This window comes from Scomber japonicus, chromosome 12 (assembly GCF_027409825.1).
Source record: "Scomber japonicus isolate fScoJap1 chromosome 12, fScoJap1.pri, whole genome shotgun sequence".
Taxonomy (NCBI): Eukaryota; Metazoa; Chordata; class Actinopteri; order Scombriformes; family Scombridae; genus Scomber; species Scomber japonicus.
Window position 1 is genome coordinate 34145319 of NC_070589.1, and position 16918 is coordinate 34162236.

General features: G+C 37.2%; 1 protein-coding gene across 1 annotated transcript; it reads left to right on the top strand.

Annotated features, from left to right (window-relative positions):
- The first annotated feature begins 7480 nt into the window (after nucleotides 1-7480).
- On the top strand, nucleotides 7481-14715 carry LOC128369822 (verrucotoxin subunit beta-like). The gene is made up of 3 exons (XM_053330899.1): nucleotides 7481-7580; nucleotides 8741-10426; nucleotides 14057-14715. Exons 1-3 carry the CDS (start codon nucleotides 7481-7483, stop codon nucleotides 14713-14715), a joined length of 2445 nt encoding a protein of 814 aa, XP_053186874.1.
- The last annotated feature ends 2203 nt before the right edge of the window (nucleotides 14716-16918 follow it).

Below are 16918 nucleotides of genomic sequence, written 5' to 3' on the forward strand. Positions count from 1 at the left end.
GTAATATTCCTCTAAATTCTTTAATCAATTTTGTTGTGCATTTAATGTTTTTACCTTTTACTTTTACTTTTTTAGGTGTAAAGGTAAAAATATAAATCATGGCTAAATTGAACACAATCAAAATCCAAATAAAACCAAACTGAATACCTGAAAGGCATCATTCTTCCAGGAGGAAGAGAGAGAGCCATCTTGGAATAACCAGGCTCATAAAGGCTCCAAGTTGGTGACACTGATCTCTTAATGAGGTGGGAAGGGCCGGACCATCAGAGGGAATCTGTACAGAGGAAAGCAGAGGCAACACAGATACTGTCATTAGGCCTAAACCTGTCACAATCATAGACTGTTAACAAAGTATTGGACATACTATAGCCACCATGATGTCACTCATTGGTTTATGGACTCCTGTTTTGAAGTCTTGAGTTTGCATTTTGACTGTCACCATCTTAGATTTCTGGATCCAGAAGTGACGGATGAGAGAGAGCCGAGAGAAGTTGATCTTCCATTGTTAAATGTGTTTCATTTATTAAAACATAATTCTACATGTCAGACGGCTCTGTGTATTGACTGACTGCAGCTTTTCTCTCGCTGCACTTTTTCCAAAAAAAGTTGAACTATTCTCAACTTTTATTTTGGCACAGAAATGCAGAGACAGCGACAGTGGTGGTGAAGTGCGGCTGCTGTCAGTTTACATACAGATTGCAGGCAACTCATCGCAGGTTGCTTTTCACTGCCCTTCGGTGTGTTCACAGCGTTAACGAGGCAGAAAGTGGTCAAAAAACATGAAAGACTCACAAGGAATAAACTAAATAACACTGGAACACTGAGGGGAGAAAACTAAAAGATGATATACTCTACAGGGAGTGAAGACAATGAGACACAGGTGCAACACATTAGGGTGAGGCAGGTAATCACACAGGCAGGAAAAAGAAGCAGGAAGTGAAGGACCTGAAATGAGACAAGAGGTGAGTATCAAAATAAAACAGGAAACATTAGAGAAGAAACACTGAGAGAAACAAAAAGTGACTAAATAACAGACTGTGTTGTGACACTTGTGTTGTTAGTCAGGATGCTATCAGGCTCAGTGTGACCGTCTGCTCAGCCAATGATAGAATGACACGTTATCACTTTATGACAGTTTTGATTTGCTGTATGTAAATAAGGACTGCAATTATAAGAGGATGATGGAACAGTATTTAATCTAAATAACTTTTATTCTCAATGGAAAACCAAAACATTTACTTTTACTTTTTAGAGAGGAGTTATGATTATCATAATTTGTAAAACTGCTGTGAACAGTTGGCAGATTTATTACAGTCTAACATCAAAAAACAACACTTATGACATACATAAACCCCAAAATAAAAAAATAGAGCTCTTCTTTTGTGGAAAAAAAAGTCTTTAATGTCAGTTTCCTTTTCAGGGCCCGAGCACTACAGTGCACTATTATATAAAACAAATGCATTTTAAACGTGCTTGAGACCGACTTCAAATTCATTCAGAAACATCTTCAGATATTAAAGATGAAAAGTTATTAAAATCTTTTTGATTACTGGTTTAGTTGCTTCGTGGCGATGTGACAATTTTATGTTTGTCCATTAAACAGGAACTGCTGGCCAAATGGTGCCACTGCACCCCGTAGAAGATTAAGAAAATTGAGCCCCTCTCTCCAGATTGACATAGATTAACCAAATTACAGTACACATATGTATCATCTAAAGACACACAAAAAAGTGTCTTGGACCCATACCCTCACTCCAACAGGGAGTCGGCCATTTTTAATCAAATCTGCGATTTTGTCGCTGTTTCCTACAGATTTAATCTGACCAACTTTATAGTCACTCTGTGTTATCTTAAGTGTTAAGCATATTTTATTATATGAGTAGCAACGCCATGTTGAATAGTCTAAGCAGTGATGTCATGTGCCTACGTACACAAGGATGTTATTGTGAGCATGCGCAGAATAAACGATCAGTGTGTGAGTTCCCAGACCAAACAGACGATGGCGGCCTGTCCTTTCTCTCCCGTGTATATTAGCCATTAGCAAGTACGAGCTACCACTTTGGTGACTGTGATAACGATAGACTGCTGCAGAAATGAGTAATGCTACATTAGGATCTTGAAGATGCATTGCGGCAAATCTCGCTGCTTCAGGGCGGAGGAAGGCAAGGAAGCGAGGGCCTGATCATTGCTGCTTGCAGCTTTAATGTTCTTCTTGTATTCTTTTAGTGTTCTTTGTGTCACTTGTGCTCTTGTTTGTTTAACTTTCACTAACTGCATATAGGCTAAGTGATTGTGTAACTCCTTATCTGGAAACCCAAAGATGAATCCACTGAGAGAGAGTTGGAAGCAGCCAGTCAAACCTCTTCATGACACCCTCAGACAGCTCTCACTGGGTCTGGCTCGACATCAAGTTAGAAGACTTCAGGCTTGGATCTTCACATATAGTACAGAACAACCAGTTCATTAAAGTTCTTTCTATATAAATGAAATCTCTCAATATTTTAACCTTTATATAAATAGAAATGATCTCTGCGTTTGTTTACAGTGTCTTATGTAAAGATGATCTTTTCCATTTTAGCTTTTTCCACATCTCTACTGTATTATGAAATTAAAATAATTGTATAAAATTGAATAATAAATGAACACTTAAAGATTTTTAACAATGCTTTTAAGTGATAAAGAAATAACATATAAACACATTTAAACTTGTTATATAAACAGATATTTTAAACACACACTGTTAAAATACTCCAACTGGTTTCTAAATCATACATGATGTGAATCTGACAGATTGTATGAAGCTAGTGGATAGCTACAACATTAGCATCATTAGCATCATTAACTATTTAATCACCAGAGTTTCCACAGAAGAAAAAAAACATCAGCTCCGTTTGTCTGTCTGGAATCATTCTTATTTTTACGGCTTCCACACAGTCTCTCTCTCTCTCTCTCTCTCTCTCTCTCTCTCTCTCTCTCTCATAAAGATAGAAACCACAGAGCGCTGTGAAACATTTCTGCAGCATACAAACAGGAAGCTGCTGCAGCATTTTCTTCCCATATTAATGATTTACATGTTTGTGAGGAGAGGCAGAGGATCAAAGTTATTATAATTCATCCTGAGAGAAACATGAATGTGTCAAAGTAATTTCTTGACAACCCAGCAAAGTGTTCAAACCAGTTGAAACTCTTTTCTCACCTCTGACCTCTGTCTGAAGAAGTAGACCACAAGCTGAATGCTGTTTCCCCTTCTGCACATTTCAAACGTTTATGGTTTATGGTCACACCATTTATGGGAAACCACCCCAGTTCAGTTCAGCAGTTACATCCTCATCTGAAAGGTGGAGTTTGTCCCTCAGAGAGAATATAAAGATAGAAAGCACAGAGCGCTCTCAGAGCATCACAAACCTTTCTGCTGTAAGTACACTGATTCTGTTTCATTGTTGTTTTTCCAGATTAGAGCTGCAGGGTCTCTAAACTCATTCAGGTCAACATGATCTCAGTGAAGTGAAAGAAAAATGAGGAGAGAGCTTAAACATGATCAGCACTCGTGTTATTGATGAGTTCTGATCAAGATATTCATGACTGAATCTCCTTTGTTGGATTTGACAATGACTGATGCAGTTTCTACAACTGACACTGTATTGATTTTGTTGATGGTTGAGAGATGGTGATCAAAGTATTGGGAAAAATCAGACTATCCTTACTCGTACATGAAGGGGCAGAAGCAGACTACAAAGGTCAGAACTGCTGTAGACCGTCATGGAGCAGTTTATAATTGTAACATCCGTTATCCCACTAAGTATTGATAACATGCTTAAAATGTCACAAATCAGTGAAACATAGGCACTGACACACAAAAATGAACTAAATGGGTTTTATGTCTATAAGAAAGAAAGAAGAAGATAGGGTATGACTTTGTGTGATCTAACTAGCTTGTTTGGTATGATTTCTTTACTTGCAAAAAATAATAAAGTGCTTAAAATCACACACTCAGAAAAAAGGCACATATATAAATCCATAGTTTAGCTAAAAAACAACAGTGCTGTTACAAGCTTTACTTTGACAGCCCTGTTTAACATTTATGTAGTTTACCTGTTCAACACTTCATTTAACAACCATTTTGATGAATACAGGAAGGGTAGAAGTTGGTTCTGACTTTGTGAACTCTAAATATATATTAGAAGATTCTTGGGCACATGTTGCGGTAGAAAGAGGACGCCCCTCGCTGGCTGTTTGGGGTTTCCTGTGCATTTTATCAGGGGCCACACGTACATTTATTGAGTCAATGAGGAAGTTTAAGAATGCTGTTTCCCCTTCAGACAGAAAAAGTTGTCTCAGCACACAGATTGTGGTCAGAGCGACAAGCTGAGTGATGTTTCCCCTTCTGCACATTTCATACATAATCATTGTACACACTCTATGGTTCCACCATTTCTGAGAAATCAGGCTGATTCTCTTCAGCAGCTACTTCCTCCTCATAAAGAACAAAGAGAACATGATGTTTGTCACTGAGAATATAAAGATAGAAACCACAGAGCGCTATGAAACATTTCTGCAGTATACAAACTTTTCTTCCCATGATAATGATTTACATGTTTGTGAGTGTTGTAAGTTATTTGATTGTTGTACAAAAGGTTTATTTAGAAGAAATAACACTTCTCACCAGGTGGATTATATTGGTGCATTAATGCTGGATATCTTTGAGTTTGTTGGACAAAACAAGACCTTTGACGATGTCATCTTGTCCTAGTTTTGCAGGTCATAAACCAAAGTACTGGAATATTAAAGTTTTGACCAGATGATGGTATGAGATAAAAAGGTAGAAGATCAAAGTTATTATAATTCATCCTGAGAGAAACATGAATGTGTCAAAGTAATTTCTTGTTAACCCATCAAAGTGAAAACTCTGTGCTCAAGGTAAAGTCAGAGGATTCAGGAATTTCTAAACAAAATGTTCAAACCAGTTGAAACTATTTTCTCACCTCTGATCTCTGTCTGAAGAAGTAGACCACAAACTGAATGCTGTTTCCCCTTCTACACATTTCAAATGTGATCAATATACACAGTTTATGATCACACCATTTCTGGGAAATCAATAGATAGATAGCCTTTATTGTCCCATGGGGAAATTCGTTTTCACAATCTGTCAGAAACCCACCGGACACGAAAAATATACATACACACACCCGCTGTACAAACACCACCAAACTAATTCTCTTCAGTAGCTACTTCTTCTTTTTAAAAGGTGGAGTTTGTCCCTCAGAGAGAATATAAAGATAGAAAGCACAGAGCGCTCTCAGAGCATCACAAACCTTTCTGTGCAAGATATTCATGACTGTGTGTGAGAGCACTGTGGCTGCAGATGTTTCAGAGAGATAAAGAGAGTTTCTTGCTGCTGTTATAACCAAACTGATGATGTGAATCTCCTTTGTTGGATGTCACTGTACAGATGCAGAAACACAAAGAACAGCTTCAACCTGCAGGAAACTCAAACCAAACGTCAATCAGGTAAGACCTCCAGTAAAATCATTAGAAACACTTGTTGCTGCTCGTTGTTAAAAGTTCTTTTTGTGGCTAAGTTGATGAAATGATTTAAGAAATGAGAGAGTGATACATGATGAAGTAGAATTTATAACAGATTAGATCCATTCAATAAGGTTACAGGCAGGTATGTGACCAGTGAGGCTTCTGCTTTGTGTTGGTTAGTAATAAAATGATGTAACACCAGGATGTCTGATACTGTCAGGAACAAAAATATACACATTAAAAAAAGAGAAATAATGTAATGGATTAGGATAGTGTCAGTGTGAGACTCTGGGAGGCACTACAGGGTACCACAAGTATCTTAACAAGTATTTTATTCCAGGTGTGTTCAACATTTTAAACTAAAGCAGAGCTCCTGCTTCATGTTGTTTTAATGTCTCAGTGGTGTCTTGTTACCACATCAGTTTAATATGTTACTGCTTGTATATGTTGCATGTTCTTGTCTCACTTTTATGATTTGGAGAGCTAAAAACTGGTGGACAATGAAGTTTAATTCCAAATCTAATAAACAGAAAAAGTGACGTCCACCTCTCCCACATCAGAACTGTACATAAAGATGTAGTGTAATTATATAAACATGAGGTCACTGTACATATGAGCTGGTTAATGGCTTCATACAATAACTCTTTATTAATAACTATTATACAGGATTGTTTGTGGTCTGAAACACTGAAATGAAAAATGAAGAGACATTAATCACACAGTATGAAGAACACAACAGAGAGAAGCTCTACTGCAGCTACCAAATGCAAATATTAACATAAGGAAATAATACACTTTATTATTATTATTATACTGCTACTCTTAAATATTGAAACACTGTAATTAAGATTCAAGAGAGCACCAACCACACTGAAGATCAAACTATCAATAAAAAACATCAAATTAACAAGAAGAAATAAAAACTGGGTCACATCACTGGGTCAAAGGTCAGAGTCCTGCAGACAGTTCAGTGCTCGTAACCCTCTGCGTCTAAATAACTTAAATAATAAAACACACCAAACATTAAAGTACTGCAGTATTATGAGTGATGTAGTATGCAGTATTACAGTAAAAGTACTGCAGTATTATAGTGATGTAGTATGCAGTATTACAGTAAAAGTACTGCAGTATTATGAGTGATGTAGTATGCAGTATTACAGTAAAAGTACTGCAGTATTATAGTGATGTAGTATGCAGTATTACAATAAAAGTACTGCAGTATTATAGTGATGCAGTATTACAATAAAAGTACTGCAGTATTATAGTGATGTAGTATGCAGTATTACAGTAAAAGTACTGCAGTATTATAGTGATGTAGTATGCAGTATTACAGTATTACAGTACTTTATATACAGTTAGCTAGTTTATACTACTTTATATACAGTTAGCTAGTTTATACTACTTTATATACAGTTAGCTAGTTTACACTACTTTATATACAGTTAGCTAGTTTATACTACTTTATATACAGTTAGCTAGTTTATACTACTTTATATACAGTTAGCTAGTTTATACTACTTTATATACAGTTAGCTAGTTTACACTACTTTATATACAGTTAGCTAGTTTATACTACTTTATATACGGTTAGCTAGTGTACACTACTTTATATACGGTTAGCTAGTTTACACTACTTTATATACAGTTAGCTAGTTTAGTCCAGTGGCCAAATAAATGTAGCAGAGTCTTAAGTATAATATTTCCCTCTGTAATGTAGTGGGATGGTAGAAAACAGAAATATAAAATGTGTAACAGTTTTAGCACTTTTTTATCACTGTCATTACAAACATTGTCAGTAAGAAGGAAATACGTGCCTCAGTAAGTGTATGTCTATATATTTGATTTATTGTTGATAGATTCTGCAGTACGTCTGCGTTGCAGCCACATTACAAGGTGACAAACAACAAGAAGAACTAACAAGCTGTTGTCCATGTTTTCCAGTTCACACTGAGCAATGGATGCTGACGCCATGGGGACGATGGAGGTGGCAGTGCTCGGCCGACCTTTCAGCCTCGGGATGCTGTATGACTGCCGTAAAGACTCACCCATCCCTGGTAAACATTCACATGCACAAATTTTTAATCCATCACAACAACCAAAACATTCTTAATATGACCATAGATTGGTACACTGCTCTGAAAGGAAAATCTGATCTGATCTACTAGAATTAAAAAACGATGAGTTTTTATGTCTTTTGTTTCGTGTTATAAAGGATTCAAATGAGTTGCTGGATATGAGAGACTCACATTGATGACTGTTGAAAAAGAAACCTTCAGTAAAACCCAAGAATAAAAGTTAGTATTACTAAGATGTAAGGCATGAACAATTACTGTTGCTTTTTATTATTAGATCACCTGGACTGATTTGTGATCAGCAGTAACCAGTTCGCTGTTGTTGTGATTGTTGTGATCAAAACTGCTTGATTCTTCTCAAAACTGTGATGTAATCTGAGTTGGGATCTTTGTGGTAAAACTGCACCTCAGGATTCATCCATCAGAGCTGTTTTATTGTAAACATCCCATATGAACATTTATCTGAGTGTAACAGCTGACCTGTGTAGATGTGCAGGAAAACACTGAACATTAATGACAGTCAGATCCTGACAGATCAAGTGTTAATGCTGCTGTTTGTGCTCTCTGCATTTCTCATCATTAACTAATCTGTAAGCTAAACTATGGAGAAAAACCTGAAACACTAGAAATTGCTCTGCTTAGAAATACAAGCCAGACACAAACCAGAGTCAGAGTCTGAAATCCAAGTTTTCTCTGACTCATTCAGTATTTAACATGTTCGGTGACAAGCGACACACTGTCAGCTCTGAACATGTTACACACACACAGTCATATCAGTGGAGAGCCATTATCTGCACTAAAAGCTGTCATATACTCAAGTTCTCTTTTAACCACAATGCATAACATCCATTCCTTCCTACTTTTAAGTTCAGTGTCTTCATTACTGCTCTAGATTTGGACATTATTGCGGCATAATCGGGGGAAATTTGCATAATTACAAAGTCTCGCATGTTTGTGGACTTTGCTAGAATATGCATTAATTCTTGTGATGACAAGATCACAGTTTCTTGGAGGGACAGGTTGTCTCTCTGTTAAAAGGTGTTTTATAATCCTTCAAAGGATGCGATATAAAATGGCTGAACATCAGTTCCTTCATACATTAAAAAGGAAGTTGATCTTGATTTTCGCTTCTTCTTTTGCAGGCATGACATTGTGGGACCTTAATGACCTGAAAAATAATATACATGAAAGACCTCAGCCCTACAACAATTGTGAGATAGTTGCATCTGAATCAATTGCAGATAAATCTTCAGCATTAAATATTGAAGGATCACTGAAGGCAAGTTTCTTAAGTGGACTAGTAGAGGTTGGAGGATCTGCCAAATACCTGAATGATAGTAAAACATCCAAAAATCAGGCCAGAGTAACACTGAAGTACCAAGCAACCACAAAGATGAAGGAACTGTCAATGAATCATCTTGGAAGAGGTAATGTGAAGCATCCGTATGTCTTTGATCAAGGAATAGCAACACATGTCGTCACAGCTATCCTTTATGGGGCACAAGCCTTCTTTGTCTTTGACCGTGAGGTGTCTGATGAAGAAAGTCATCAAGACATTCAGGGCAACATGAAGGGGATGATCAAGAAAATTCCTAAACTCATAGCAGAGGGGGAACTTTCCATCAAAATGAACGATAAGGACATTGAAAAGGTGGAGAAGTTCTCCTGTAAATTCCATGGAGACTTTTTGCTGAAGAAAACTCCAACAACCTTTCAGGATGCTGTACAAGTCTACCAAAGCCTGCCACAACTGCTGGGAACCAATGGAGAAAATGCTGTACCAATGAAAGTCTGGCTGCTGCCACTTGTGATTTTAGATTCATCAGCTGCTAAACTCGTACGTCAGATAAGTTTAGAATTAGTGGAGGAATGCCAGAATGTCCTGGAGGACTTCACTGAGCTGGAAATGAGATGCAATGATGCAAGAAGAACCACCACTGCACAGCAGTTCCCACAGATTGGTGACAAACTTAAAACTTTTACACAATCTTGCACCAAATTAAAACGGGAACTCCAACAAAACTTGGCAAAGAAACTTCCATCAATCCGGGGAGGAGGGGAAAAGGAAGCTGAGCTGGCAGAGATCCTGAAGAAGAGACATTCTTCTCCTTTCAACAACACAGGCCTGAACGAGTGGATGGGCTGTAAAGAGAGAGAAATCTTCACTTTACAGTCTTTCACCAACAAGATGAAAAACACCCAGATTGTCTCATCTCAGAGTCATCTGTACAAGGAAACTCTGAGTGCAGAACCTGCTGTGTGTTTTGTTTTCACCTCACTGGGTGAGGAACCGTACCTCTCAGCTTTATCAAACTACTTAAAAGAAAAACCCAAACCAGACGACCCTCAAGATCCACGTTGTCATGACATAGAGAAGGAACAATGGTACGCCTCTAAAGAAGTATCAGATGCAATGAGGATCAAAGCAAAGCTGTTCAGTGATTTTGCAAAAGCCAACAAAGAGAATAAGAACATAAAGTTCCTGACAGTGGGTTTAACAAGTGAGACACAGAAAGGTTCAAGCATCTACCTTCATAAAGACGGCTTTACTGTCAGTGAGAACTTTGAGCCTCCTTCAAAGCCTGAAACAGTGACAGCAGGTGATGTAGCCCACAACAGTGTGACACTGAAGATATCTCCACCAAGATTTGGAGCAGAGAACATCACCTCCTACTGGGTAGAGTACTGTGTCAGTGGAGAGGATGGATGGAAACAAACAACAGCAGCAAAAGCTGAAGAAGTCACAGTGAGCGGTCTGACTCCTAACACAGAGTATATGTTCAGATGCAGAGCAGTGACCTCAGTAGGTGTTGGACCAGCAAACCCAGGTGAGATATCAGTTAGATGAGAGAAACATGATGAGACTTGACAAGATTTCTACATTTATCGTTATAGAACAGCTGTCCTGTCCAACACATCCTCATAATTAAATGGCCACAGAGCTCGATTGCACATAAAATGACTAATAGGAACATTTTCTAATAAACCAGTGTGTAGAGGTGTGTGTAGTTCTAACCAGTGTGTAGAGGTGTGTGTAGTTCTAACCAGTGTGTAGAGGTGTGTGTAGTTATAACCAGTGTGTAGAGGTGTGTGTCGTTCTAACCAGTGTGTAGAGGTGTGTGTAGTTCTAACCAGTGTGTAGAGGTGTGTGTAGTTCTAACCAGCGTGTAGAGGTGTGTGTAGTTCTAACCAGTGTGTAGAGGTGTTTGTAGTAACCAGTGTGTAGAGGTGTGTGTAGTTCTAACCAGTGTGTAGAGGTGTGTGTAGTTCTAACCAGTGTGTAGAGGTGTGTGTAGTTCTAACCAGTGTGTAGAGGTGTGTGTAGTTATAGCCAGTGTGTAGAGGTGTGTGTAGTTCTAACCAGTGTGTAGAGGTGTGTGTAGTTATAGCCAGTGTGTAGAGGTGTGTGTAGTTATAACCAGTGTGTAGAGGTGTGTGTAGTTATAACCAGTGTGATGTGTGTAGAGGTGTGTGTAGTTCTAACCAGTGTGATGTGTGTAGAGGTGTGTGTAGTTCTAACCAGTGTGTAGAGGTGTGTGTAGTTATAGCCAGTGTGTAGAGGTGTGTGTAGTTCTAACCAGTGTGTAGAGGTGTGTGTAGTTCTAACCAGTGTGTAGAGGTGTGTGTAGTTCTAACCAGTGTGTAGAGGTGTGTGTAGTTCTAACCAGTGTGTAGAGGTGTGTGTAGTTATAGCCGGTGTGTGTAGAGGTGTGTGTAGTTATAACCAGTGTGTAGAGGTGTGTGTAGTTATAGCCGGTGTGTGTAGAGGTGTGTGTAGTTATAGCCGGTGTGTGTAGTTCTAACCAGTGTATAGAGGTGTGTGTAGTTCTAACCAGTGTGTAGAGGTGTGTGTAGTTATAACCAGTGTGTAGAGGTGTGTGTAGTTATAACCAGTGTGTAGAGGTGTGTGTAGTTATAACCAGTGTGTAGAGGTGTGTGTAGTTATAACCAGTGTGTAGAGGTGTGTGTAATGGCACTGTGCTCTGTGCAGCATCAGAAGCTACAGACTTATCAACATCTCAGTCCTACAGTATAACTCTAGCCTCTACTGTCAGAATCATCCACATTCATAAACAGATCCATACAGATGTTTTAACCACAGATGTTCACATGATTTTCTTGTTGATAAAAATCACTAAGTGGAAGCAGAGCGTCTTTCCTCCAGAAGCAGACGAGGTTCTGAGACCCATTCTCTACAAAAACACCAACAACTCACTCTGTGCTGCATTTTCATACGGTTGTGTGGTTCCTAACATGTATCATACCCGACAGCAGATTTTTGGAGCGTGCAGTATTTAATAGTTCTGAATAGTTTCAATAATAATACACATACATTTGAATTACGTTTAGAAAAACACAGAAAATGTGTGATTAAATTGCGATTAATCGCGAGTTAACTCATGACAATCATGCGATTACATATTTTAATCAATTGACAGTCCTAGTTATGATATAAAATTATTCTAAAGATTTCATCAGTGTTTCATTTTAAGGACTATTTTAACATAAAGGTGAACACAGGTTTTTACCAGTATATTTAATCACATTTTAAATCTTACAGTAATAAACCAACAATCATTATGTTAAAATAAACAGTTTGTAGTTATGAATCACAACTCAGCCATAATTAGTCTCACTTTGTAACAGTTCACACATAATATTCAATATTATCCAGTTAATCACTGTGTTTTACAGCTGGAGGAAGGAGCATCAGTGTGTACAGTTATCTCCAACATCACAGACACTGAAACTCACACTTTGTACACACAGAATACGTGTTGATTATGTGTTGATGAGTCTTTTAGTAAAATAACAATAATGATTAAGGCAACATTAAAGATCAACTCAAAAATATTAAAATAATTAAAATAATAAGTCGCGAACTTTGACAGCATATTTCAACCACAAAGCAAAGTGCTTTATATAGGACATAAAAGACATTGAGACAATATTAAACAACATTAGCCAAATAAAGAGATATTTAAATATAAAATAAGCTAAAGTGGAATAAGACAAATAAAACAAGAATGAAAGTTACACTGCAGTGTGAGCTATTAATCAAAAGCCTCAAATGTGATTTAATAAAACTTAGTTGCTAACATAGAAATCTTCAACTTGGATTTAAAAGAACTGAGATGAAGCAGACCTGCAGTTTTCTGGGAGATCTTTCAGATATGTGGAGTAGGCATGGGCCGGTATGAGATTCTGACGGTATGATAACCTGAGGTAAAAATATCACGGTTTCACGGTTTTATGATTACGGCTATAAAATGTGATATTTTGAAATGTCTGTATTTAAAACCAAAAAAAGTTTTTTTCCCCATTGAACGGTCTTTTATTTTTAGTAAATATGTATTTAAAATAAATAATAATAAAAAATAACTGAATTATTTCTAAATAAATATTAAAATAATAAGTGCAGTCCTTAATGCAGTCCTTTAACTGAGGCTAAACCTGCAACTCAAGTCACAACATAAATGAATTATTTTTAGTGAAAAGAACACAAAATCACTGAACCTGTGGCTCAAGATCAGAACATAAATAATTGAAAAAAGTAAAAGCACTTCTAAGATAAATATAAATAAATAAATGCAGCAGGAGCTTAAAACTGAATCAACAGGTTTTGGAGACTTGCTCACTATCATATAGGATGTATTTCCTCCTCACGCTGCTACTGTCCGTTACCTTCTTCCTCCTCACGCTGCTACTGTCCGTTACCTTCTTCCTCCTCTGCTACTGTCCGTTACCTTCTTCCTCCTCACGCTGCTACTGTCCGTTACCTTCTTCCTCCTCACGCCGCTACTTCCTCCAAGCCGTGGCCGTCTGTCTCTTTACGGTAGCCGAAGTATAAATACAGCTGACGTGGTCCTTTTTAGATGGGAGGAAAAGTTCGGGGGGCTCGCCTCGTTCAGCCGTCATACAGCCTGCAGAGCTACCTGCTTGTAACAGCAACCGGAGGAGCGCCGGAGGAGCACCGGAGGAGGACTACGGTGCGCTGCAGCTGCACGCGACCTGAACGACCTCCTCTCTCTCTCTGAACAGACGTCACATTAAAAAAAACCCGCTCATACTACAGGAACGGTGTGACAGAAATTTTTAGTGGTTTTCAAACCATGACTTTTTCATACCGTGGTAAACCTTGAAACCGGTAACCGGCCCATGCCTAATGTGGAGACTAAAAACTGAACGCTGCTTCTCCAGGTCTAGTTTAGACTCTGAGGACAGAAAGTAGACCTGTCCTAGACCACCTGAGAGGTTCATAATAATCCAGTATGGTTCTAAAACAATTCATTAAACAATAACTTTGGGCCATTGTGACAAGATACTGTGATCATGCTTAAAGAAACATAAAAATAAAGAAAGCTTTGACGACTAAGAAACAGTAGTTATCCATTCCTGATGTGGATTAATTAAACATATTTTATGATATACAAAGCATTGACTTTCCTTTTTTTCAGTCTCCGGGTCTACGTCTCCTCCAGTCCACTACAATAATGAGCAGATCAGGATTGTGATGATGGGGAAGACTGGAGTTGGTAAAAGTGCCTCAGGAAACACCATTCTGGGAAGGCAGTGCTTTGAATGTAAATTTTCTGCTAGATCTCTGACTACTAAGTGTGAAAAGGCTAAAGGTGAGGTGGAAGGACAAAAGGTTGCTGTTATCGACACTCCAGGCCTGTTTGACACCTGGAACACTGAAGGGAAAACAGATAAAGATATCCGCCAGTGCATTAGTTATGCTTCTCCTGGACCTCATATCTTCCTGATTGTCATCATGGTGGGCAGATTCACAGAGGAAGAAATACAGACAGTGGAGAAGATTCAGGAAATCTTTGGTGAGGAAGCCAACAGATACTGCATGGTTCTCTTTACTCATGGTGACCTGCTGGACGGAATATCTATTGAGGAGTTCTTGGAGTGCAGCGAAGATCTGCAGGAACTTGTGGCCAAATGTAACAACCAGTACCACATGTTCAATAATAAGCTGAAGGATCGTTCTCAGGTCAGTGAGCTGCTGAAGAAGATCAGAAATATAACAGAGAAGAACAGAGGAAATCATTACACCAATGAAACGTTCCAAAAGGCAGAAAGAGATGCTAAAGAGGAGAAGCAATGAATCCTGAAAGAGAAAGAACAAATACGCAAACAGCTGGAGAAACTGAGGAAGTAAATAAGAAAATAACAGGAAACAGGTCCCTTATTTACCAAATTCAAAATGGCTGCCTCTGAGTTACCACAATATGATTTTTTTCTATTTTTATTTTATTTCATTACTTATATTCTAGATGAGCATAATGTTGAAAATGTTTGAATTAAATATGATACAATTTGTATTTCAGATAATTTCACTGTTTTGGTATGATGAAGGAAATAGAGGAAAGGTATGAGCAACAGATGAGGTCAGCAAACCACTTTTGGTGTAATTTGATATTATACAGTATGTATTTAAGTAACTTGTAATGATCCCCTAATCATCATTGTTGTGCATTTAATAATGTTAATATTTAATCTCCTCACAGTGGAGTTGATGAATAGATTGACTCTCTTGTATAGTATAGAAGAAGAATGTGTACTTTCCTCGTACACACTGAAACACCAAGCTGCTGTTTTAGATTCAAACAGTCTGGAGAACGTCTCAGAAAAGCTCAGTTTTGGGTGATAAAATGCAGTTTTAGTCTGGACTGAGGGCTGAAACACAGAGAAAAAGATGTGTTTACAAATGAAGCGACGCAGTGTGGACGTACTCTGATTCAATGATACATCTCACATATATACACACACAACACCAGATGAACAGTCACAACTACACCTGCTGGTTTCTCATGCTTCATATCTGAAATATTAAATCACCTTGTTGCTTTGACATGTTCTGTTACATTAAATAGTTGATGATTTAAACTAGTTCTTAATCTGACAGTATCACATATATATTGTGCATGAAGTTATATAAGCAGCTATATATGATATGTACTCATGAATGATGTTTTTATAGATAGACTCTCAGTTTTATTCCTGTTTGATTGTATTGATTGTTGAAGATTGTTTAAGGACAAAGAGTTGTGATACATTTTCTCCAGTTGTTCTTTTCCTCTTATATTGATTGCAGCTCTATTATGTATGAAGTGTTTTATCTGTTTGTCTCGTTTTAGTCGTGTCAGGACTGCAGGTGCAAATTAACTATTGAGCACATTTACATTGACTTTACATTGTTAAAATGTCAATGTTCACACTGACTCTGTGTTTTTATGGCTGCACCATTATATTAAATAGAGAACGTTTAAATGTCTTCTTCATTATTTTAAACTTATTTCCTGAAGTTTAACCTGACAGTTTGGAAACAGCACAACAAATGATGAGATTTTTCTTGATTTTATTTGAGTTTTAATTTCCCTTAAAAATGATTTTATCTCATTTAAATATGTGTTGTTTGCTCTTGCCTTTTTCTTATATTGAATTTATTTTTTCCCCATCAAGTTGTTTGTTATTTGTTCTCTTTTAAAACCTAATTATTTTACGATTTTTTTGTTTATTTGAAACATTTTGTAACTTGGATTTTGTGAATTGAAGTGCATTTTTATTATAAATGAGGAGATTGAAGAGTAAATATGAATTTAAAGAAGACTTTCTATATTTGTTTTCTACTGTATATTTCATTATCTTTGTTTTCTTTGTATTTTGTGATTATGAAAAATTCCCTCAAATACAACCTGAAACTGTTTTATTAACCTTTCCTTTTTATTACTGAATGAATTAAAACAAATAAAGAAATAAAACATGTTAACAACATATTTGGATGTTTTCACTGTCTGTACAACATCGACTCCCTCAGTAAGCAGAGCTGAGAAAAACTGGACCATTGTTGAACCTGCTGACCTTTGACATAAACTGTGTCTTCATTTTAAAGATTCAGTGTTTTTGGAGTTATTTGAACATTTACTAGAAATATAAACATTTTACACTGAACTGTGTTAAGTTTCAAAGTATGATCCATAATAGTAGATGAAAAAATGTATTGGGTTTTTTTTGGGTCTATTTTCTCTTTAAAATGAACAAATACAGTAAAGCTTTAATAGTCAGGTTAATGTCAGTGTCACTATTATAGACAGAGGAGAAGGAGAAGAGAAGTTAATGGAAACATTAATAATAATATTTAGCAGCTGATTCTTTATTTTTTCACCACTTACACATATGAAATATGAAATCCGTTTCCATAAAACCGAAATACTTTCCTCAATATGTCCATGTATTTAGTCCAACACGTAACGTAATAACACAAATAACAAACCACATACGGTCCGTTTACGTAATTTCCTGACCTG

What these genes read in the sequence shown, in the direction of transcription:
- LOC128369822 (XM_053330899.1), top strand. Translation starts at nt 7,481, where the DNA reads ATGGATGCTGACGCCATGGGGACGATGGAGGTGGCAGTGCTCGGCCGA. An exon ending in TAAAGACTCACCCATCCCTG is followed by an intron (nt 7,581 to 8,740) that starts GTAAACATTCAC and finishes CTTCTTTTGCAG; the next exon opens with GCATGACATTGTGGGACCTT. An exon ending in TGTTGGACCAGCAAACCCAG is followed by an intron (nt 10,427 to 14,056) that starts GTGAGATATCAG and finishes CCTTTTTTTCAG; the next exon opens with TCTCCGGGTCTACGTCTCCT.